Source organism: Physeter macrocephalus, chromosome 19, assembly GCF_002837175.3.
Source record: "Physeter macrocephalus isolate SW-GA chromosome 19, ASM283717v5, whole genome shotgun sequence".
In the NCBI taxonomy this organism is placed as follows: Eukaryota; Metazoa; Chordata; class Mammalia; order Artiodactyla; family Physeteridae; genus Physeter; species Physeter macrocephalus.
The window spans coordinates 32,778,592-32,801,969 of NC_041232.1; the positions used below are offsets into that span (position 1 = coordinate 32,778,592).

Consider the following 23,378-nt stretch of genomic DNA (forward strand, 5'->3'; position numbering starts at 1 on the left):
TCCACCCCGTGCCCCTCGCTGCTCCCTGGTGGGAGACGCCTGAGCCTACTAACTGAGGGGTGAGTCCAGAGTTGGGGGAAGGGACAACTGGCGGGTGAGGTTCCTCCCACGGAGCGGAAGGGGGTGTGGTCACTACAGGTGAAGGAAGGGCTTCCTTCCTCCTACATTCCAGTGGACTCAGTGGGAATCCGGGGCTCCCCACACACTTCTTAGGTGTCAGGGGAAGGAAGTGAAGGCCTATCGTGTAAGAGGTATTTCATGAGTCTCTGTTTTGCTTAGGGGGTCGTGTAAAGCAGGCAGACACCTGAACCAATCATTCAGATGAGGGATCAAATCTCAGGTGGGTTTGGAGGAAGGGAGGATGTCTAAGGCTTCCTGAATGATGAAAGGAAGGAAGGAAGCCTAGCAGAATAGTTCCTTCCCAAGGCAGGAGGTAGTGAAAATAGCCTGAAAGAAACAGGAAAAATCCAAGTGGGAAAAATGGAAAGAGAAAAAAAAAAGCAAACAGCAACAGCACGCTCGGGTCCCAGACGCTAAGCTAAATTAGGCACTTTACAGGTAATGGTGTGCAGTCCTCAAGACAATTCCGTGGGAAAGTCATTACTGTTTCCATTCTATCGACGTAGAAACTGAGGATCCAGCTATTTTTCTCGCTTTAATTCCACTTCTCCAGAGCAGAGTGAAATGCTCTGAAATATGGAGGGGAAAGTCCAGTCCTTGTCTTTGAGAATTTTTTTCTGCTCGTAAAGTCAGGTGAAAGGCACCGAAGAGGAAAATTCTACTCGTGACCTTGGGCCGAGGAAACCACCTTCGTTTCCCCTGGGCCTTGGTTAAGGATGGGGCAAAGCTTGGCTGAATGCTTGAGAAAGGCAGAAGGAACTTGGATGAGGAAGTGGTTGCCCGGGTTCCTTCTGCAGAACCAGCCCAGGGACCCCTATGACAGGGCACTGGTCCCCCTGTCGCAGCACAGCCCAGTCACACCACAGTCCATCTCTGGGAAGAGACTGTGCTGCGGCTGGCTCGGCACGCAGGAGCTTTATATAAATTCCTATTTTTCAGTATCCTCAAAGGCATCATCCACAGGACGCGTATTGAGAAATTAATGGCATTTGGAAGGAACACATGTACTTCCATCCATAAGTTTCAATAGCGGAAAAGGCAGCAAAGAGATCAAAACCAGTGTGCAACAATAATATACAGCCCTGGCAATACATTTCTTTAAACAGTATATTTTTAAAAGGGTATGTGTAGTAGGATTTGGGGTGGGGGAGAGAAAGCAAAGAAGCAGATGCGCTACTGGTGATCAAAAGTGGATTATAAAACATTCATGCCGTGAACATTTTTTGCACTTTAATATTTATTCTTTTTCCGTAATTGGGCTCTAAGTTCCACGTGACCCGCCGCAGGGTTGCCATGGGGACCAGAAGAAACTTGATTGTGGAAAAGTAACGTTCGGTTTGCCGCAAGCCCGCGAAAGGCCGGGGCCTTCCCGGGACCGAGGTTGATGGGCAGCGCGGCGGCGCGCGGGGCGGCTGAGCAGGCGGGAGTCCGCCGGGCGGCGCGCGGCCGGGAGCTGGCGGCAGAGCGCGGCGTCACGTGGCGGGGAGGGGCCTGCGCACCCGCCGCCCGCTGCTGCCGCCGCCGCCGCGCCGCACCGCACCGTGTCCCATTCATGAGGGCCGCCCGGCTCGACTGCGGCCCAAGCGGCTCCCGAGGCAGCGGCGGCGGCGGGCGCCCGGGCCCCGCGCGCGCCCCCGGCCGGCCCCGCCTCCTCGGCTGCCCGCGAGCGCGCCCAGCCGGGCCGGTCCTCATCGTCGCCGTTCGGCCGCCGCTTGCCCTCGGCCGCCTGCGGGCGCCGGCGCGGGGCGGGAGCAGAGTCGCTGCAGGTAAGCGGGGGCGCCGGGTCGGGGTCCTCGGCGGCGGGGTCTCCAGCGCGGCGCGGGTGCCGGGCCGCCCGGCAGAGGCTGGGACCCTCGGGCCCGCGCGGGCCGAGCCCCCTGCCCGCGCCCCACCGCCGGCGTCATCTAGAAACACGGACTCGCGGGGCGGGCCGGGGGGTCGCGGCGGGCGGGGAGACTCTGCAAAATTTGGTGTCCCCGCCGCGCGAGCGGAGGGTCACCTCGGACCCCCTCTTTCCGGCTCTGCGGCGCGGAAGCTGGAGCTGCGGCCCCGGAGACTGTGGGCCCAGCGAGTCCCGGCGAGGAAAGCGCCGCCGGAGGCCGCGTTTCCATCCAGCCCCCGGGCCTGGGGGAGGGGGCCCGGCACGTGATACGCTTAGCGGCGGGGGCCCGGGAAGTTGCAGTTATTTCTCTGCGGCCGTTCGTTTGCCCGGCGTCTCCGCCTCAGGGTTGTAGACCGGATCCCCAGTGTGAGTAGTTTTTATCCTCCCAAATCCCCTTCTTTCCGCACATCTTCATCTGTGTCGAACATGTTAAGGTACAGTTGATGCTGAGGGCTGCTCTCTCAACTTCTAACCCCGCGGGTCATCGTTTCTCCCCCCGCCCGGACAAACGGAGACTGTTCTCATTGAAAACTAGGGATGTCGTTTGGAAGGCACACTTAAGAAAAACAGGACCAGAAAGATCATCCTTCCTTTCAGAAAGTGTTGGAACTCTGAATATTTGGAAATGTTAAGAATTACTTAAGAAACCGCTAGGCTAATTTGAAATGCACGTTTGGGGGTTATTTTTCCATACCTTTTTTTTTTTCTTCCTTTTCCCTAATGAAAAAGCGTCTCTTGCCTTGGTGTCACGCCAGGCCATGTTGAAGATGCTTGGTAAACGCTACTGGTTATTAAAACTTGGTCTGGCTAGTTTGTAATGCTTTGAACAACACAGAGTCAGTTTTGAAATATATTTTGAAGAATTTACAAGTTAGTTAGTGACCCCCTAATGACTTATATGTTGATGGTTTGATACTGATGGTTCTCAGCTGTTCCAGATTGAAAAGTGTGGCAGGTGTAGCAGAGGTGGGAGGGGCGGGGGAAGGATTCGAGTAATGTAGCCCTCAGCGTCTGGTCCCCTAGTGCAGCATCCTCTTTGCCTGAAGGGCAGTTACCCTCAGGCCATACTCGGCCAGAGTATGAGAAGCAGGCCCAAGGCCACGTGTGGAAGAGCATTGGATGGTGTGGGTGGCTGCTTCCCTCCACTTACGTGTGGTGGTGATGTATCAGATTGCAGTATCTCCAGGCCTAGATGTGGGTGGTGATGGCTGTCGAATGCTAGAAATGAGACGGTCGGTTCTAATGTTTGGTGGCATGGTTGAGAACCAACAGAGAAGCTTTGTTTTGGAGGAACAGGAAATGGGAGCATTGGAGAGCCCTCCAAAACTGTAGTGAAGCCACTGGTAAGAAGCAAATAATAGGGTCAGCTGGGGCTCCGTGTCCTTTATTGTTACATTGCCATAAAAGGTACTCATCACTTGGATTGTCATGTTTTGGTTACTGACTGTGTTGTCTCCTGCGCTAGACCGAGTCCTTGAAGGCCAGACTCGTAGCTGCCGGCACCCAGCGCAGAGCCAGCTTTTAGAAGAGACCCCTGCGGAGGTCTGTAGAATGAAGGTAGGAAGCAGCAGGCAGTGTGACCTGAGAGCCAGTTCACTCAACTGTCCTGAATTGTGAGCTTTGGATGAATAATCCTGGCAGTGCCACTCACTAGAGGTGGTAAAAGGTTAAATTAAGCTGACGAGCATTACAGTGAACATTTTGCAATGTTTAGTTTAAATATTAATATCGAGTTTAAATGTAGCTTGGTTCTCTGTGTCGACAGCTATTTCTCCTGGGTGTGCATCTTCATGTACTCATTTCCTCATATGTGACAGCGCAGGGACACCGGGCTGGAAGCTTTGTCTTGTTAGGAGGCAGAATGAGCTGCCTCCCGTGGGTGCTTAGCAACCTGTCCGGAAGTTTCCCTTTAAGTCTGAGTTAAGTCTGCCCGTCTTTAATTTAAATCCTTTCCTTTTTGATGGGACCCCAGCGGCTGTCACTGCGTGTGTATGTGTGTGCACATTGACTTTCTCATCAATCGCTGGGCAGTGGTTTGGGACCTTTATTTTGAAAGCCTGTTTTGATCTATCTTATTCCCTTCATTTAGAAGTAAGTTTTCTTTCTGGCTGAGCCCCGGAGTTCTCTGACCTCTCATTTGCGTTCTTTATGATGAGACAGCTCACAGGTTGGCAAGCAGAGCCATCAGTTGGCAGAATCCTATATAAATGATGTCTTACTAAAACTCTGAGGATAGTTCCCACAGGCTGGAGCAGTAAGCTTTATGGCTATATTTTGGTAATATGGTATTTGAATAAGAAGTCGTCTTGGTGCCTTTGCTGGCTATTAGCTCTGATTTTTGGAATCCACCTTCCCTGCCTTGGGCTTGATTTTTTATTTTAGTAACACACTATTACTACCACTAAACACTTTACATGTGTGGGGTCCTGTAGTCTAGGATAATAATGGAGAAGTTGCTTACCCCCAGGGTCCAGATGAAGTCATTTGGTATCTCTGTGCGTCCGTGGCAGCCTGTGCGGTGTGGCCGCTCCAGCCTCTGCGGTGCTCCTCTCAGCCGCCCTGACTGACAACAGGAAGCTGGGCCCAGGTGGTCTGGCCCTGCTGTGGAACCCTGGGACTGGAGGATTCTGCCCTAAGTTTCCATTCCATCAAGAGGGAAGGAGAAGGAAAAAAGAATCCACTAGGAGATAAACTGTGCTGCATGCAAGATAAAGCCCTTAGTGTGACTTTGGGATTAGAATGATGATATAGTACACATTTTTTCTTATTTGATTCACTGATTAGAATCTTTTTCCTCTAAAGGCTTTGAATGCTAAGTTTCGGTGCTGCTGTTTGTCAGTTAGATTGGTGTTAAAATTGCTACAAAGAAATAAGGAGGAAGGAGCCAGAGATCATTTTCCCTTGCAAAGCGTGGCACTGTGGTTGCAGCATCAGATCCTGCAGGTCTGTACAAGGAGGGCGTGGCCAAAAGGCAAGGGGTTTATGTGTTGTTAGCAGTGGGACCTTTTAAAATTATTTTTAGATTATTTAGGTCAAGTGTATAATTTGGGAGACTACATAAATGTATGGGGGGAACTAGAAAGTGATCTTTTAAAAAGCCATTTGGAATGTGCTGCCTGTTTTTGTAATCTCAGAATTTAGAACTTTATTATGCCGTGTTTGTGTCTATCTGCAGTGTCATATATATATATATATATATATATTTTTTTTTTTTTGCGGTACGCGGGCCTCTCACTGTTGTGGCCTCTCCCGTTGCGGGGCACAGGCTCCGGACGCGCAGGCTCAGCGGGCATGGCTCACGGGCCCAGCCTCTCCGCGGCATGTGGGATCTTCCCGGACTGGGGCACGAACCCGTGTCCCCTGCATCGGCAGGCGGACTCTCAACCACTACGCCACCAGGGAAGCCCAGTGTCATATATTTTAAACATGAACTATCCCAGTAAGGCTTTCCTACTTCTTTGGAGGAGAAACATTGGCTTACAGAAAAGCACTCCTTGTAGTGTCTGGGTGGCTGGTGGATTGCCTTTATCTGACTTTTTGGCATATTTGGACAGTTTCGAAAGTCTTTACTTTTGTAGTTAACTTTATGAACAGTAACTGCGTTTGTTGCCTTTATTTCATTTCACATCTTTATTTACTTTTTGTACCAATTCCCTTAACTTTATTGTTTAGTTATAGGTAAATTTGTCTGAACTGTCTCAACTTTTTTTTTTTCCAACCAGGCAGAGTATAAGTACAATTCAAAGTGGTTTACAAATTCTAAGTTGTTTTCAACTTCAAGCATCTTTTTCATCTTTCCTGTTCATGAATCTGCAATGGTCTCTTCTCGCCTATTTTAGCAAATCTGAGTTTCTCTGTGCTCTCAGTTCAGTTTTTTCCCGACCGTGTCCACCTGTGTATTTAATCCTCAAGACTCACTTCCCTTGATCAGCTGCAGGAGGCAAACCCTTCACATGTGTTGATATGGTTGCTGTTTTGCTTGTTCTGTGCTACATTGTGTTTGCTCTCAAGTCATCTGTGGCTTTCCTCTAGCCTTAACCAGGATTAGAGGAAATAACGACTGTCTTCTTAATTTTCAGACACTCCCTGCGGCCAGTTTGCCTCCTTCGCTCGGTAAATGTTGAACCGAGGGTGGGAGTAGGAGAGAGAGATAGTGTTGGGTGGAATAAGAAGCCAGCCTTAAAGGTTTGTCAGATTCTAGTAGAGAAAGGACAGCTTGAGGAGGCGGAGGAACATTTAAACATGGGCACTGTTGGGGGACGGTTGTGGGGACTGGATCTGTAGATTTAAAAGTCGCCGTGAAGGGGAAAGAGGGGAAGGGTCGGGCCCTCCCAGGTCGATGAGCAGGAGGAATCGGAGCAAGGGAGCCCGAGCGGCTGTGCAGACCTGGTACTTGCAGGGCACTGAGGGCTTTGAAGATCTGTTGTGCTTTCTCCTATTGTTTTGATTTTTAACTTTTTGGTCATTTGTTAATTTAGTTGTTGTATGTTTTACGTAACATTATAGGGAGTGTAAAGGAACATGGATTTGAAAAGTTTAAGAAACATGATCTAAATCCCTAATATTTCAAAGAGAAGAGGTACCATTATCTAGGTTTAAAAATTATTTGGTTTTGATGGTTATAATTAAGTAGTTATAGACAAAGAGGAGAAGCTGAGGATGAGGAAAGCATCCTTCAGAAACTCTAAGGCTGCAACTAGTGACTTTCCTGCAAGAAGGAAGATAGGTGTATGGTACCAAGTCACACCTTTAGTGACTGATTGAATTTCTGCATTTACCTATTTCTGAAATATAATGGAAGGGAGGGTTTATCCCATCTGTTTTTAGATCTATAGTAAGATGTTTTCTTTTTTATATAAAAAGTATCGTAATTATAAACAAAAAAGTTCATTGGTTAATCTGGAATTGAAATCTACCTAAAAGCCTTTTTTCTACCTCTGAATAAACAAACAGGAGTTGTACAATGGCCAGGATGGTTCTCATCTGTTCAGTTCATGATGATATGACATTTCTGGCTCCCGGCAAGATAGGTGTGTCCTGCTGTACTAGAGACGTGCTGTTTCATTCATTCTAAAAGAGAGGCCCTTGAAAGGTAGGAGCTATTCAATATAAAGTCATATGTTAATTTTATTGTGTGATTTTGTATTGTTATCAACTGTGAGACAGCAGAACCATCAGACAGTTCATGTGAATTAAGAAATCTGAGTTGCTGCTCCCTGATGTGATATGGTACTTCCCCCAAAGGTTGAGTCATAGGTCTGTGATCCTTGTAAAGTGATGCGTCTTTTTTCTGAACCAGCATAAGTCAAGGAATGCTTGGGCTTACAGCAGACCTGTAGGGAATATACTTTTGTTTCCTTTAAGATTCTGTGTGAATATACTTTTTGCTTCTTTAGGATTCTACGTGTAATTATTTTTTTCTTTGTGAAACATTCCAAAGCATCTGCCCACGTATTGTATTTCTTTAAAATTTCAACAGTTTTTTGGATGAATTTAGAATAACGTTAATAGTCATAACATGTCTACATACGAACTACACAGAAACAGGCCTTATTCAGGGAAGTATCACTTAAGAGAGAAAGCTCTCTGTTTTATAATTTAAAATGTGTATTAAACAAACACCTTTTGAGAAAGGACTGATCTTTTGTTGTAGGGTTTTCTAACTGGCTCAACCAATTAAAAAAACTTGCCTAAGTGTTATTTGAAAGGTAAGAATTTGGAATTTGGGGGTCTTTAAAAGATAGCTACTGAGACTCTTCGTCTGTAAAATGGTGCTGATGCCTACTTTTTAGGAACACTAAATTTCTAGGAGGTGTTTAATGTTTGTGAAAGGTTGTCATTACTGTTGCAGTTACATGATTGAACGCTTTCTTTGGGTGAGGACTTGTGGTTTACACAAATTATCTCAAGAGCCACGATGACCCTGCAAGATGGAGATAGTAGTCCCATTTTCTAGGTGATGCCGGTGGGGCTGAAAGAGCTTTGCTGAAGGCTCGCAGCTTTGCGGTGGCATTGCCCTGGCTCCATCACCACCAAGCTGCCCAAGGACCGTAAGAATTCTCCTGCGTCTGCTTGACATCAATTTTAGGGTTTTGTTTTGACTGGATTAGGTAGAACTGGAGAACTTACTCTTAATGTCAGCATCTATAAATTACTAGAAAGATAGCACCTGCTGTATAGGAGGCTTGGGTTTCTCTGAATCATTTATATGTGCAAAACCAACTGCCAGGGCGAGAAAAGCCAGCGGAGAGAACAGTAGAGGTGGTGCTCCCCCCGCGCCCCGCCCCCCGCCCCGGGCGGCTCTGGAACGAGCTGGATGATGTGAAGCTGATTTCCCTGTACCCGCTTCCGCAGCGTGATCACATCGCTATGATGAGTCAGGACAGAGGGTTTAAAACGGGGCCCCTAAACGCTGGCTAAATATTGCTCTCAGCTGAGCCTGAGAGGAAGGGGGTTCTGCTTAGTGTTGAGAAGAACTGGGCTCAGCGACATAGTTTGTCAGAATCCAAACCCACCCCCTCTTGAAGGATATTCCCAGGTACCTTTGACTGCTGATTTGAGGAGCGTCCTCTGTGACCCCTGGTTACCTGGGACTGGACCATGCGTAGCAGCGCCGAGGTCCAACATTCCAGAGTTGGACGGAGCTTCCAGCCTCCTCCTCCATATAGGAGCCTCGTTCCCCCCTACACCCACCCATGGGGGCAGCTGGCTGAAACCCCTAATGTTGTTGAGTACCTGAGTTTTGAGTTTTTGTGAACTGGTGCTCTTGTCACTGTATCATTTGACTCACTTGCCAACTATGTCTGCAGAAAGATTCTAATGGAGGTTTTGTTTTGTTTGTTTGGCAGCGGTGGGTCGTCGTTGCTGCATGTGGGCTTTCTCTAGTTGCAGCAAGCGGGGGCTACTCTTCGTTGCGGGCTTCTCTCATTGCAGTGGCTTCTCGTTGCGGAGCACGGGCTCTAGGTGCACAGGCTTCGGTAGTTGTGGCACACAGGCTTAGTAGTTGTGGCACATGGGCTCTAGAGCGCAGGGTCCGTAGTTGTGGCGCACGGGCTTAGTTGCTCTGCAGCGTGTGGGATCTTCCCGGACCAGGGATCTAACCTTTGACCCCTACATTGACAGGCAGATTCTTCACCACTGCGCCACCAGGGAAGTCCTCTAACGGAGCTTTAATGGTGTTTTTTTTACTGTGAATAAATTAATGACTTGGGATTTATCAGTTCTTCAGTGCAGGGGAACTTCCCATTAAAACGGAAATACATTCATAGACCTTCAGGAATTTCCAAGTCCTTGAACACACTTTTGGTGTTCAGTTTACTCAGTTGTCTTGTTTGTAATGTGGAGACCACAGTACCTTCTGCTGGGCTGATTCTGAGGATTAGAGGAGGTTGTGTGATAAACCAGAGCCTCAAGGCACCCTGAGGAACAGAGGCAGGGTGGCAGTCTGGGAGCTCTAACTGGACAAGGGACACCCGTGTCTAGAGGCTCAGGGCAAAGGGCAGAAAGGCGAGTAGAACAGCCAGCCGCCTTGCCCTGAAGTAGCTTGTATTCTTGTAGGGGTATGCTGATATTCTTGCCATAGAATGGAAAAGGGGGCTTTTGTGTTAGGACATTTTGCTGCTCCAAGCTGTGCGGGGAGGGATTGAGAAAGGAGTACTGTACACGGGGATTGAAAGGAAGCAAAGGAAGCATCTGGGAGAGAGCTTCTGTGCTTACATTTTTAGCATGAGAATATGACATTCAGTTGAAAGATGTTTATGTCTCAAAAATATTGCTTTCTGTGCTTGAAACTTCTTCCTTGACCCAGAACGTTTATCTTCATGGTGTCAAAATAGGAAATATATTTTCGTAATTTAGCAGTTTTGTGTGTGTCTCAGGCACTGTGTATGTTTACAAATTTAAGCCTTGTGATTTTTGCTGTCATTTTATCTCTGGCTGTATAAGTTTTGTTGTCCAGGCCTGCAGGTGGAGCCTTATTTTTGTGGTATCTAGAAAACAGAGCTGTCTTATATACCTGGTATATATAGTGCAGGTGAACACTTAACTAAAGGAAAAAAATTCTCTTGCTGACTAGTTTATAACGTGTCTAAGTAGTTGACATTTTTCTGCAAGCTCTAATTATTTTCATTAAAATTTCCTTAGATTATAAAGCTACATGAAATTTTATTCTCTACTAGTTGAAAAATACTAATATACCTGTATTGTTATGGTAGCTGATCTTTTTTTTCATCTGCTGAATGTCATCCTTTTAAATGTTGGCTAAATTTTTTGCTGATATCCTTGCCATAGAATGGAAAAGTGCTTTTGTGTTAGGACATTTCCCTGCTCCAAGTGAATCAACTAGATAACTTGATAGGAACGTGGCTGTATTTATTTATTTAATAAATTTATTATTTATTTATTTATTTATTTTTGGTTGCGTTGGGTCTTCGTTGCTGCACGCAGGCTTTCTCCAGTTGCGGCGAGCTGGGGCTCCTCTTTGTTGCGGTGCTCAGGCTTCTCATTGCGGTGGTTTCTCTTGTGGAGCACAGGCTCTAGGCACGCGGGCTTCCGTAGTTGTGGCACATGGGCTCAGTAGTTGTGGCTCGCGGGCTCTAGAGTGCAGGCCCAGTAATTGTGGTGCATGGACTTAGTTGCTCTGCGACATATGGGATCTTCCCAGACCAGGGCTTGAACCCATGTCCCCTGTCTTGGCAGGCAGATTGTTTACTACTGTGCCACCAGGGAAGTCCGAACTTTGCTATATTTAAATTTCCTGGTTCATTTGTTTTGTCTTGTTAATGAGATACCTAAATCTCAAATGGACCACAGGGGCTGATGTTGAGAGTTGGAAAAGAGCTTTTCCTAATTAAAAGCAGAACAAAACAAAGCCCCACAGAGCTCATATTTGCTTGGTGTTTATTTTTCTTTTCTTTAGTAGTTTTCATTCCTGTGAATAAGATTCATTTTATAAGGCTACATCACACAGTAATTCTTTTCACCTTCAAACATTTTAAAGTTTTTTTTTTTAATGCATAGTTTAAAAATTCAAATGGGACTTTGAGGTATGCAGTGAAAAGCACCAGAGTCTCTTTCTTAGGGCTGTTGACTGCTTCTTAGAAGCAACTCCTTCAACTCTTTTACCTGTTTCTTGGGGGACTGGATTCCATGCTTGTTAGTTGTTGTGTTGGCTTGTGTGTCAGGCCCCCGATTTCCGATTACCGACAGAGCTCCAGACCCCTCGCCTGGTCTCTGTGACCCTCGCCTGCCTTGGGTCCCTGTGTCAGGTCTGTTTCCCACTTCTTCTCCCTCCACCTCCTGGTCCCGCTGGGCGTGGAGGAAGGCTTCACCGGAGGGCGAGGGCGAGTCCATAAGGTTTACGCATCTGGAAATGTGTTCTAGCCTCGTCCTTCATCGGGAGGCTGGCTGTAGAATGCTAGAGTGGAAATACTTTTCCTTTAGAATTTTGAATTGTTACTGTTGAGAAGTCCCAAACTTTTAAATGCCCGTGTCTCCCCCTCCCTGCCCCTCTTCCTGTCCTCTCCCCTATCCGGGTGCTCTCGCCTGCTCTTTCTCCTCGGAAAGCCTCCAGGGAGCTGCTTGCTTCATGATCCCCAGCCCTGGTGGCGGCCACGCTGGGCTGCGTGTGATGGGGCCCCGGGGCCCCGCCCTGGTGGCTTGCGAGCGGGTCTGTCCCCTGGTCTCGGTGGGTCAGAGGCCGGGAGGGCACACAGGGTAGTGGGCGCCCCTCGGCCTGTGTGGCTTCACCCCCCGCAGAGCTCCCTGCAGCCACGCATCCTCTGCCCAAGCCCCGCACGGTGTCTCTGAACCTTTCCCTCTGGGACACCGCGGGGCCCTGGACAGCGTCCACGGCTCCTCCCATCGTGACCGCCTTCTGTGGAGCCCGGCAGGGCGGCTGCCGCTTCTCCGCTGTGCTGGGCCCCGTGGGAACGTTCAATTTGGAAAATTGTGGCTTTGACTCGGAAATTTTCTTAGAGTTGTCATGGTTTTTGACATCTCTCCACCGAGGCGGGCTTTTGAGCACTTCCTGTCTAGTCCTCCTTTTTTTCTCCATCCATCTTTCATCTTTCAAAAACTTGACCTCTTCCATTTCCTCTAAACTTTCTCCTTGTACTTAACAGTTACTCCTGTTACATTTCTTTCCTGTTGTGTTGGTGAGTGGATTCGTTCGCTAGGGCCACTATCACAAAGTGCCACAAACGGATGGATTAAATAACAGAAATGTGTTGTCTCAAAGTTCTGGAGGCAGCAAGTCTGAGATCGAGGTGTCAGTGGGGCTGGTTCCTTGAGGACCACTCTCGGTTAGCTGGCGACATTGGGCATTCCTTGTAGGTGGCAGCACCTTGAGCACTATCTCATGTTCTCACGGCGTTCTCCCCGTGTGTGTGTGTGTCTGTCTTTGTCCAGATATCCCCTTTTTATAAGGGAGCCAGTCATTGGTTTAGGGCCCACCCTAATGACCATTTTAACTCAGTTACCTCTGTAAAGATCCTATTTTCAAATAAGGTCTCATGCTGAGGCATTGAGGGTGAGAACGTCAACTTACTCTGGGGGCACAGTTCAGCTCCTAACGGTGAGTTTCAAGAGGGAATGAAGATAAAGTGTGTAACATCCTCTGTGTCAACAGAATGTCGAGTTATTATAACATTTTAAAAGATGCTTTTAGCCCCATCCGTCTTCACCAAAGATCAGAAAGCAGCTCTCAGGAAGCAATTTTTAGATTACAACTGGAGATTTTTGTTCAGACTGTGTGACTGCTAAAATTTCCACTGGTTTCCTGAATGTTTTATAACAGTAGTATCTGAGTCACCTCATTTTCTGCTCTGGCTTTGTTTCTAAAGTAATTTGCAGGTTGGCAAAATGCCTAAAGAAAGAACAGCAGCAGTGTCTTGTGAGAACGTGAATCCTGAGTCTGCCCCGGCGTAGTTAAGTGAACACCATCAGCCGGGTCCTGATGCTCTGGCTCCCATGTTAGCTGTGCTCTGTTTCTTTTCCAGGTGTGGCTTTTACCTGAAGTCACCCCTCCTGCCCTTCCTCCCATACACTCTTTGACTTCCTTCATGATAGTTATCCCAGTCTAGAATTGTGTTTTTCATTTGTTGCCTCTTTTCTCTCCTTAGAATTAGAATCTAAGTGCTGGGAGGGGAGGTACCTTGTCAGCCAAGTTCATGGCTTGATCCCAGCTCAGAATCGAACAGTGAACAGCACATCAAAGTAGATGCTGCTTTTAAACAGATCAATGTGTGAAACGGGCTTTATTTTCCGACATTACAAATGTTGCCTCACTGGCTCGCTGTTGCTCTTGGAAATCCTTCTCTATCATCTTGCAGGAGCTCGTGTGCAGGTCAGCTCGTGAGCCCCTGCCGGAGCAGCCTAACCTGGTGTCTGTTTGCGGAGCTGTGTGACACTAGGGCACCACTCAGTGATGTGCGTGTCGGGTGGTGCTGGCAGCAGCGGCACAGCTGCTCCCGCATCCTTTATCCACCCAAGTGTCCACCCAGAGCCCCGAGAGGGATGTCCCCCTCCTAACACGTCTGAAAACTACCGGGGCCCCGGGAGGCACTGTGCCCGGTCCAGCATGAAGTTGGAGCTGTGTGTGTTTTCACTGTCATTGCTGGAAGACCCGCCCAGGCCCCCCGGGCCCCTCTGCAGCCGTGGTCTGGGATGCCCAGAGCTGGGTGGCCACACGGGAGGGAGTTCACGTCCCTGCCTCCCGGCCTCGTGGTCGCCACGTGCTCTCTAACTGAGACACGTAGTCCCAGGCAGTTCCAGAAAGAAGAGTAGAAAGCGGTGAATTTGTGCTTCCTGATCTAGAAGACTTCCCTCTGAGAAACTGGGGGCTGCATTCCTGAGAGTTAAGTGAAAGGAGCCTAGAGTTTGGCTGTGCAATGCTCCCTTGCACAGTTTGGAAATCTGTGTTACAGGAGCTGAGGAATTCTCCTGGTCACTTCTATGACATCAGTTAAGTAAGCTGATGGGTTGATGCTTATTTTTTTTCTTGTTTGTTTAATTAGTGTGCTGCTAGTAATGAGCGAAGTCCCTCCTCTCCGCTACTGGAGTTAAAAGGTGATTGATGCAGCGGGAGAGGCTGGTTGAACTGTTATGCGGCAGAAGTCACCTCTTAACTAGAACTGAGGCACCATGGCCCCTGATCCCATTGCAGCTCCCTGACACCAAGTGAGAGCTGTTCTGGCACAGGGCTTCGCACTCGGATGGTGTCTCGAAGGCGTGGGCTGAGCTTTGACCTCACTAACACTCCTTTGAAGTTGAGTTAAGTTTAGAGAAATACAAGCCTCCAAAATCCAAGTGTGCGTATTCATGAAGTATTGAATCTGGCACCTGTTACGCAGAGGTTTACAATCAGCCTTGGGGTTCCTGTCAAATGTAGAGAACTTGGTGCCGGTGGCAAGGTCTCTGTAAAACCAAGTTGGTTTTACAGAGACCTTGTGGTGGGGAGGGGGAATGGGGTGTGATTCTGTTGTTCTGGGGTGTGTGTGTGCGTGATACTTGCTGAATAGATACATGCATATGTACATACTGTCCTGGGATGTGAGCAAATAGTCATTTCTTTCCTGCAGCCTCACGCTGCCTGCTGGGGTGGGAGTGATGGATGGTGATAATTGATGGACATTATTCATGATGAAAAATACTGCTGTTTAAATTACAGATGCTTCTGTTATTAATAAGTCTGAAGTTGACCCCTAAGATCTAATTACCTTAAGTTCTTCAGTTTTGCGCTCCATTACAAATGGGTAATAAGGAATCTGTTCGTACTCCTATAAAAAAATGTCTCTCTGAAGGAATATGACTATAAACGTATGCAATCAAATTGTACTTTGCCCACTTCAGTGGCAATATATGCATTTCAGTGATGCTGTTATTATGAAAAACATTTTGAACACTCCTTCCTTTTTAAATTGCTTCAGTCTTGAAATATATCCTTTTATGCTTAGTGGTGGAAGGTCTTTACCCTTCGAGGTAGGTTAGGTTTTTGGAAATAGCCAGAAGTCATTCAGAGCAACATCAGGCATGTCAGAGAAATGAATCATGCATTTGTACTGTTTAAGAGTTGTGACTGCATAGTAATGATTCTGGGTTTTATCCTGTGTAGCACCTAAATTTAATTTAAAGGTAGGTGTTTCAGAAAAAAAGAAGAGTTATAATATGCTGGACGGTGGTACAAAAATGGGATTGTTCATTGTGTAGCCTCAGCAGTGATTAAAGGACAGCATTCACGTTGAGTAGAATTAGGTAGCGTGGGGAAGATGCCTTCCTTGTCTCTTGGGGAGGGCAGTCTGCTTTGGACACAGGGTGGGGGAGTAGCTGGATCTAGTAGTTTTTACCTGAAGACCCTTCCCTATACCTCTAGGGCTCTTCTCACCCATGTCAGTCCTAATTTGGCTCTTTGGGGCTGGAATATGAATTAGACTCATACTATTTGCACAAATAGGCTGAAGGGTAGACCTCATTTGGATGGGCCTTAGGGAACGGGGAAATGGTTTGGGAAGCTAAAATAAAGAGATAAAAAGAGCTGTTGATTGAAGTGGGAATTAGGTCATAAGTCATTTGTTTACTTTCCTGTGTCCCTAACTAAATAGTGGGCTCCTTGATGGCAGGGATCCTAGCCTAACAGTCACCCGTTAGGCACCTACGTGGCATAGGTCTCAGAGCTTTTCAATACAGATCTTCCTTGGCTTACGATGGGGTTACATCCTGATGAACGCATCCTAATTTGGAAAGATCCTAAATCGAAAACGCATTTAATACATCTCACCTACCAAACATCATAGCTTAGCCTAGCCTACCTTAAACGTGCTCAGACATTTCAGTAGCCTACAGTTGGGCAGGATCATCTAACAAAGCCTGTTTTATAATGAAGTGTTGACTCTCTTCGTGTGACTGACTGACTACTGCACTGAAAGTGGAAAACAGAATGGTTGTCTGGGTGCAGAATGGCTGTAAGCGCATCGGTTGTTTGCCCACGGGAGCTGGGGCTGCCTCTGCTCAGCATCACGAGAGGGGATAGTAGGGCAGGCCTATCACTCGCCGGGAAAGGATCAAAATTCAAAATGTGAAGGAGGGTTTCTACTGAATGCTTGTTGCTTTCACACCGTTATAAAGTAAAAATTCACAGGCCAAACCATTGTAAGCTGGGGGCCGTCTGTACATTGTTTTCTAATGAAAGAAGGAAGGGATCTACTATCTGTGAAGTACCTAGTAGTTTCCAGGTGCTACTGCTACTGAACCAAACTTGGGTCCACTCGCCCACACGCAGTAAAGCCAATCTACTGACACTGGGTCGTGGTGAAGGCAAGTGCAGCGTTTATTTCAGGGCGCCAAGCAGGGAGTCCAGGGCAGCTTGTGCTCAAAACACCCGAACTCCCCATGGCTTTCAGCGAAGCATCTTTAAAGGCAAGATGAGGGAGGGGCGTCCCAGCTCATGCACAAAATTCTCTGATTGGCTGATGGCTGATGGTGAGGTAACTTGGTTGATGGTAAGGTAACAGGGTGTGTCACATTATCAATCCTTAGATGCCGGTAGGTCTCATGGTCATCAAATTGTTAATTTCTTCCATTTGGTGGGGGTTTTAGCGTCTGTAAAAACAACTCAGGAAATGTGCATCAGATACCATTCTCTAGGTACTTCAGAGAGGAGCTACAGCCGAGGACGTGGGGAGGGGTCTGTCCCGGGAAGGCCCCGTAGGGTCCTGCTTGGTTACACCGCTTCCTTGAACTGTGGAAGTGGTCCTCTCTGGCCACCGCTGTGACCCTGGGGAGGGGTCGGCTCTATGGAGGCGTCGTATGAGACTCAGGTCAGACTGAAGCTTAGGACGGTTACGTGTCAGGGTACCTGGTAAGTGGTGGAACGATAATTTAAAACTCAGTCTGTCTAAATTCGGAGCCCAAGCTGTGTGTGTGCCTGCCTGGCCCACCTCTAACCAGAACCAGTGTATAAATACAGGGCCACACGCTATCTAGATAGACACGTGGTTCACAACTGGAAGAATTTTGCTCCCAGGGGACACTCAGAAGCAGTGGAGGCATTTTTGATTGTCACAGCTGCAGAAACTGCCACTGACATTGAGTGAGGAGGTAAGGGGTGCTGCACCCTCCACACACTGGAAAGGTTTTTCTACATCCTCAACACTTTTCTATTTGGTTTTTTAAAAAAATAGCCATCAGTGAGTATGAAGTGGTATTTCATTGTGGTTTTGATCTGCATTTCTTTGATGATTAATGATGTAGAGCAATCTTTTCATGTACTTATTGGCCATTTGTATATTTGCTTCAGAGAGATACTTACTCAAGCCTTTTGCCCGTATTTTAATTGGGTTGCCTTTTGTTGTTGAGTTGTAAAAGTTCTTTACATATTCTGGACATGAAACTCTTATTAAATATATGATTTGCAGATCCTTTCTCCCATTCCATAGATTGTTTTTTCACTTTCTTGATAAGGTCCTTTGATGAAGGAAATAAGTTTTAGGGAGTTCCCTGGTCGCTTAGTGGTTAGGATTCTGGGCTTTTACTGCCATGGCCCGGGTTCAATCCCTGGTCAGGGAACTGAGATCCTGCAAGCCGCATGGTGTGGCCAAAAAAAAGGAAAAAAAGTTTTAAATATTGATGCAATCCAGTTTATCTTTCATTACTCATGTTTTTGGTGTTATATCTAAGAATCATTAAGTTTCATGGTTTTACCTCTTATTTAGGTCTTTGATGCATTTTGAGTTAAATATTCTATATACAGTGTCTTATACATTGGGTCTTTTGTATGTGTGAATTAAACACCAACAGTATGGTTAATTGGAAAGGCTCTGGAGTCAGAGTTGTCTCTGAACCATATGTGGAAGAGACTGTTCTTTACCCATTGAATGGACTTGGCACCCTTGTCAAAAAACAATTGGCCATATATATTTGGGTTTATTTCTAGACTCTGGAATCTGTTCCATTGGTGTATATGTCTATCTTTATGCCAGTACCACATTGTTTTGATTACCATAGCTTTATAATAAGTTTTGGAATCAGGAACTTTGTTCTTTTTCAGGGTTGTTTTGGCCCCTTGCAATTCCATATCAATTTGAGGATTGACTTTCTGTATCTGCAAAAAAAAAAAAAAATCTGTTGGGATTTTGATAGGGATTGCATTGAATCTGTAGATTGCTTTGGGTAGTATTGACATCTCAACAATATTAAGACTTTGTATCCATGAACACAAGATATGTATTTATTTTAGTCATTTTAAATTTAGCAATGTTTTGTAATTTTAAATATGTAAATGTTCAGCTCTTTGGCTAATTTCATTTCTAGATATTTTATTCTTTTCGATTTATTGTATTTGAGATTTTAAAATTTTTATTTATTTATTTATTTTTGGCCGTGTTAGGTCTTCGTTACTGTGCGCAGGCTTTCTCTAGTTGCGGTGAGTGGGGGCTACTCTTCACTGTGGTGCACGGGCTTCTCACGGCGGTGGCTTCTCTTGCTGTGGAGCACGGGCTCTAGGAGCGTGGGCTTCAGTAGTTGAGGCACGTAGGCTCAGTTGTTGTGGCTCGCGGGCCTAGTTGCTCTGCAGCATGTGGGATCTTCCTGGACCAGGGATCAAACCCGTGTCCCCTACATTGGCAGGCGAATTTTTAACCACTGCGCCACCAGGGAAGTCCCTGTATTTGAGATTTTAAAAATATCTAGCACATCAAATTTGAGTTCCAAATTAAGTATTATGTCCTAGAAGTTACTATGGAGACATCTTGAGGTTTGAAACTAAGTGGATTAGGGTTTGAACCTGGATTTGGCACTTTAAAAAATTAGCTGGTGGGGCTTCCCTGGTGGCACAGTGGTTGGGAATCCTCCTGCCAACGCAGGGGACACAGGTTCAAGCCCTGGTCCTGGATGATCCCGTGTGCTGCAGAGGAACTAAGCCCTTGCGCCTCAACTACTGAGCCCACGTGCCACAACTACTGAACCCCGTGTGCCTAGAGCCCATGCTCCGCAACAAGAGAAGCCACCACAGTGAGAAGCCCGCACACCGCAACAGAGTAGCCCCTGCTCGCCATAACTAGAGAAAGCCCGCGCACAGCAACAAAGACCCAACACAGCCAAAATAAATAAATAGATTTTTTTAAAAACTAAGTTTTAACCAATTTAGTTGGTAACCTTGGATATAGTACATAATTCCTCTGAGCTTCTATTTTTTCATTTGTAAAATATAGGGATAAAGCAAATCTGTCTTTCACAGAAGTTGTATAGATCAGAGATAATGCGTGCAAAGGACTAACTCTGGAGTGTGACTCAGAGTTAAACACTAGATAAATAATGCTAGGTTGCCAATATTGTTTCCTTGTATGGTTTCAATGTAAATACTGGCTTACTATACAGTTTCTCATGAACATTTAGCTTATATTACCTTTGTTTGCTTATTTCTTTTCACGTCCAGAAGTTTTATGATTAAAGTATACATTAAAAACTTGAGTAAAATTACTTTGCTGCGAAGGCTAGTGATTTTTACGCAAGGCATATACCCTGTTTCTCAGAGAGCCTTATGAAGTATGTTGAGTCTGGAAGAAAAATAAATTGTAATAAAATGTCACACTCATTTTTTGTTTCAGTGGTGCAGTGTACTTAGAAGAGGGGGAACCTTTCTTGTAATGTTGCTGCTTTCAGATGCCTCTGTGCTTTCTTGGATCCTGTGTGTGCCCAGACATTTCAGGGTTTAATGTTAGACATCTTACTAGCATTTAACCTCTGTGTAGCAAAGGTGACTTAAGGCTTTACCTTCAACGAAGGGTGCAACTACTCCCGCCATCTTGGAATTGCATTCTTCTGTACATGTGTAATATAACTGTATACATCTGGGTACCAGTACTACAAGTTTTACTTTTTAAAATACATCTTAGGGGAGCTTTTTTCTTTTCTTTTTTTTTTTTTTTGTTGCACTTTGTGGTATGCGGGATCTTAGTTCCCCAACCAGGGATCGAACCTGTGCCCCCTGCAGTGGAAGCACGGAGTCTTGACTGCTGGACTGCCAGGGAAGTCCAGGGGAACTTTTTTTTTTTTTTTTTTTTGCGGTACACGGGCCTCTCACTGTTGTGGCCTCTCCCTTTGCAGAGCAAAGGCTCCGGACGCGCAGGCTCAGCGGCCATGGCTCACGGGCCCAGCTGCTCCGCGGCATGTGGGATCTTCCCGGACTGGGGCACAAACCCGTGTCCCCTGCATCGGCAGGCGGACTCTCAACCACTTCGCCACCAGGGAAGCCCGGGAACTTTATATTGAAGTAGGCAGATTCAGCCTCTGAAAGGCAGTAATCTAACAATTCCGATTTTTTGTTTTAATTTAACTTTCACTAGTTAAGTAAAATCTGGTAACAGACTTAAATGTAGCACTAGAATCTTCCAATTGTAAAAGTAAATTCCTTAAGTTATTCTCATAGCAACGTGGTTTAGTCATGTTTGCTGTTCATTTCCCAAAGAACACAGTGACCTGCATACAGGAATTTGAGATGCTGAATATTCTGATGGGAGGGAAGGGTGATGGGAATGCAGTCAGGTTGAGAAACATGGAAGTTGGAAAAAGAAACAGACAGTGGGAGAGCAGGCTGACCACAGAAACCAAGCAGGGTTTCCAGGCTCCATTGGATGCCCATTTAAGGCTACAGACCATGTCCTGTGGGGTGGCTCTTAGCCGCACTCATGATGATTCTTTATTAAAATGATAGTCCCAACTGCTTGGGTGGTATTTTCTTTAAGCCTGCTAACATGATAGCAAGCAAGTTGTGAATTAAACACCAACAACATGGTTAAAAGCAGAGGCTCTGGAGTCAAGCAGTCCTTGGTATACATCTTGGCTTCTCCATGTAAGATGTGAACAGGTTCTTGATGTTGCTGATAGTTTGTCCTTTGTATATTTGTCTTTTGAAATCCTAGTATACTTATTATTATTTGTATGAATTTTATATATGATAGAATTTTTACATTCTCCCCAAGAAACTGCATATCCAAGAGATTATTGCTGAGTTCCTGGCTTCTGAGTACTTACTCAGCATTACCGTAGCAATTTGTTTATCCAGATGGAAGACGGCAGGAAGGAGAGTACCAGCTAATTACCAATATTTTTAAAATAGAGAAAATTGTAAGCAGTTTTTTGGAGATGAAATCACAGCAGCAAAATAATTAAAACCACCATCACCAGTTTTTCAAATGGTCCAGAAAATCTTTAGTGAAAAATGTTGTGCAGAACCAACTATAGAAGTGGATATGACTCTTAAGAGTCGAGGAATGTGAGTGTGACTGACACGGGTCCCTACAGGATGCTGATCTCACAATTTGTGACATTTTCTCCTGTTCTTCTCCGGATTGTGTTAATAATCTCATCTGTCCTTGATTACTTCATTTGTTTGTTGTAATTTCCTTTGGCGAGCTGTGAGCCATCTCCCGTGGACCCAGAGTGGGGAACCCCAGCCCTGTGTCTCCTGACGTTACCTGTACTTGGTGTCACTCCTGTTGTGATGCGCTGTGTGCTTCTGCTAGGTGTGAGTTTATAGCAGAGAATTTGTTGCTAAAAGGTTAAAGCACCACACTTTTAAAATTATATAGTTTTTTGAATTTGATAATAAAACGACTTATGTTTCAACAGGATTTCTAGAGTGTGAGCACAATGGGGTGACACAGCCCTCATAGAGAAAATTGCTTCTTCTCTTAGAGTGTTGCCCCTGAGTGTCACCCTGGGGACAGGACCATTGCACACTGCTCTTCAGAGGGTGAAATGAGAGAAGAAATAGACAAGCATTTAAAAGGAAACAGTTGTGACTAACATGAAAGGGACACACACACCCCCAGTGAGGCTGCTGCCCTGGGGGTTCTGAGCAGGGCAGAGGGTTTCCCACTTGGCTTTATTTTATTGGAAGTGTTGTCCGGAATGTGGGACCCAAGTCAAGCCATGATTCTTCTGATCCATAATTGGGCCGTTTAAGCTTTGCTCTTAACGATCCCACACTTGACTGCTGCGGACAACCCAGTATTGTCTCTCTGGTCTCAAAATATGAGGTGAAAGTTTGACCTAAAACATTAGAGTCAGAGAAATAGAGCTCAGAGATTGTTTAGTCCCAGACTCCTTAAATTGGGATGAGTACACTGAGGATATTCTAGGCCATTCGTACAGTAAACATGGTACATTAACCCTGGAACTTGGTAGAAGAAAACTTTGACCAGTTAGCCTTTTTTTTTCTTCATATTTTAAAAAATGGATGTTTCAAAGTAGAATACAAAACGTGTTGAATTTTAAAGGTAAAATGTAAGCCTTCAAGAAGATTATTGTTGGGAGAGTCACTTTAAGCCGGGCCTTCTGACCTCAGGAGACTCTCCCTGTTTTTTCTCCTCTGATCCTAGAACGACCTGTTTGTGTTTGATCATTCATTCATTCACAGCTGAAATGAAATTGTCACTAACTATGCTGTTTAGAGTTTTGGGGGTTGTATGAGGACATAATGAAATACTGGCACTTGAGTAGATGGGATGGCCATTCTCCAGTAAGCGGCTATACTACAGACGTTTGGAAAACCTCAGAGTGGTATCAAGAAGAATTTCTCTTGGTTTTGAAGAAAGTGTATCTGTCCCTTTTGGGTTGTTTTCATAGGCAAACATTAATTACAATTCCAGATATGGAAAGAAAAATTTTATATGCATTAGTGTAGGCTCTGGTCCTTTTCTGTGTGGGTCTCTGCCATGAGTGGCCTTGAAAATGCAGCAATGCACCTGAGTTAATTCCTTCACTGTAGAATAATTATGGTGGAGATTATGAATTCTTTGTAACTGAGGCTTTAAAAAATATTTTCATCATAATTTTTTACTAATGAAAACTTAGTTTTCTCACCACTTCATTGGTAATTCAGTAGAAATATGTTGCTATTCCACATTATGACCACTGGGAGGGAGTAGATTATGTATCAATATTTTCATGTTTTGCAGTAAAAACAGTATAACTTGTGGCATAAAGGTATTTCTGTTTAACCAATTAGCCAAATTTAATGAGCAAATTTCATGTTAGGAAATTATAAATTCTTACATTTTGTTAAGAAGCCCTTTATACCTAGTCTTATACATTTATGGGATTAGTGGTAGAAAAAAATAAAGAAGGTATATGTTTTACAAGCATCATCAGCTGTGGAATCGGAACAAGATTCTGACTCACCTGGCCAGCATTTAAGTTTTGTGTCCCTGAGCTAGCTTTCAACAAATCTTTTTCTTGAAAAATTTAAGTCTTGGAAAAAAAGGCTTCCAACTTCCACCTGCCTTTTTTTTTTTTTGCGGTACGTGGGCCTCTCACTGTTGTGGCCTCTCCCGTTGCGGAGCACAGGCTCTGGACGCACAGGCTCAGCGGCCATGGCTCA

The 23,378-nt window shown here is 45.7% G+C and overlaps 1 protein-coding gene across 12 annotated transcripts in view; it reads left to right on the forward strand.

Moving 5' to 3' along the window:
- Window positions 1–23,378, forward strand: part of LPIN2 (lipin 2) — a 114,174-nt gene that overhangs the window by 27,892 nt on the left and 62,904 nt on the right. For 7 of the 12 annotated variants that reach the window (XR_003677185.2, XR_003677186.2, XM_028480182.2 and 4 more), the window contains one exon: window positions 3,468–3,559. The exons of 2 other annotated variants lie outside the window; for them this stretch is intronic. Coding sequence is in view for 5 of the 10 variants with exons in the window: in XM_028480182.2 (XP_028335983.1) it covers window positions 3,468–3,559 (92 nt within the window). In the remaining 5 variants the exon portion in view is untranslated. Of the gene's footprint in view, window positions 1–1,820; window positions 1,887–2,299; window positions 2,369–3,467; window positions 3,560–6,913; window positions 7,095–23,378 lie in introns of those variants that run through there. 3 more of the 12 variants (XM_024120582.3, XM_024120587.3, XM_055080750.1) reach the window with 3 other exon arrangements.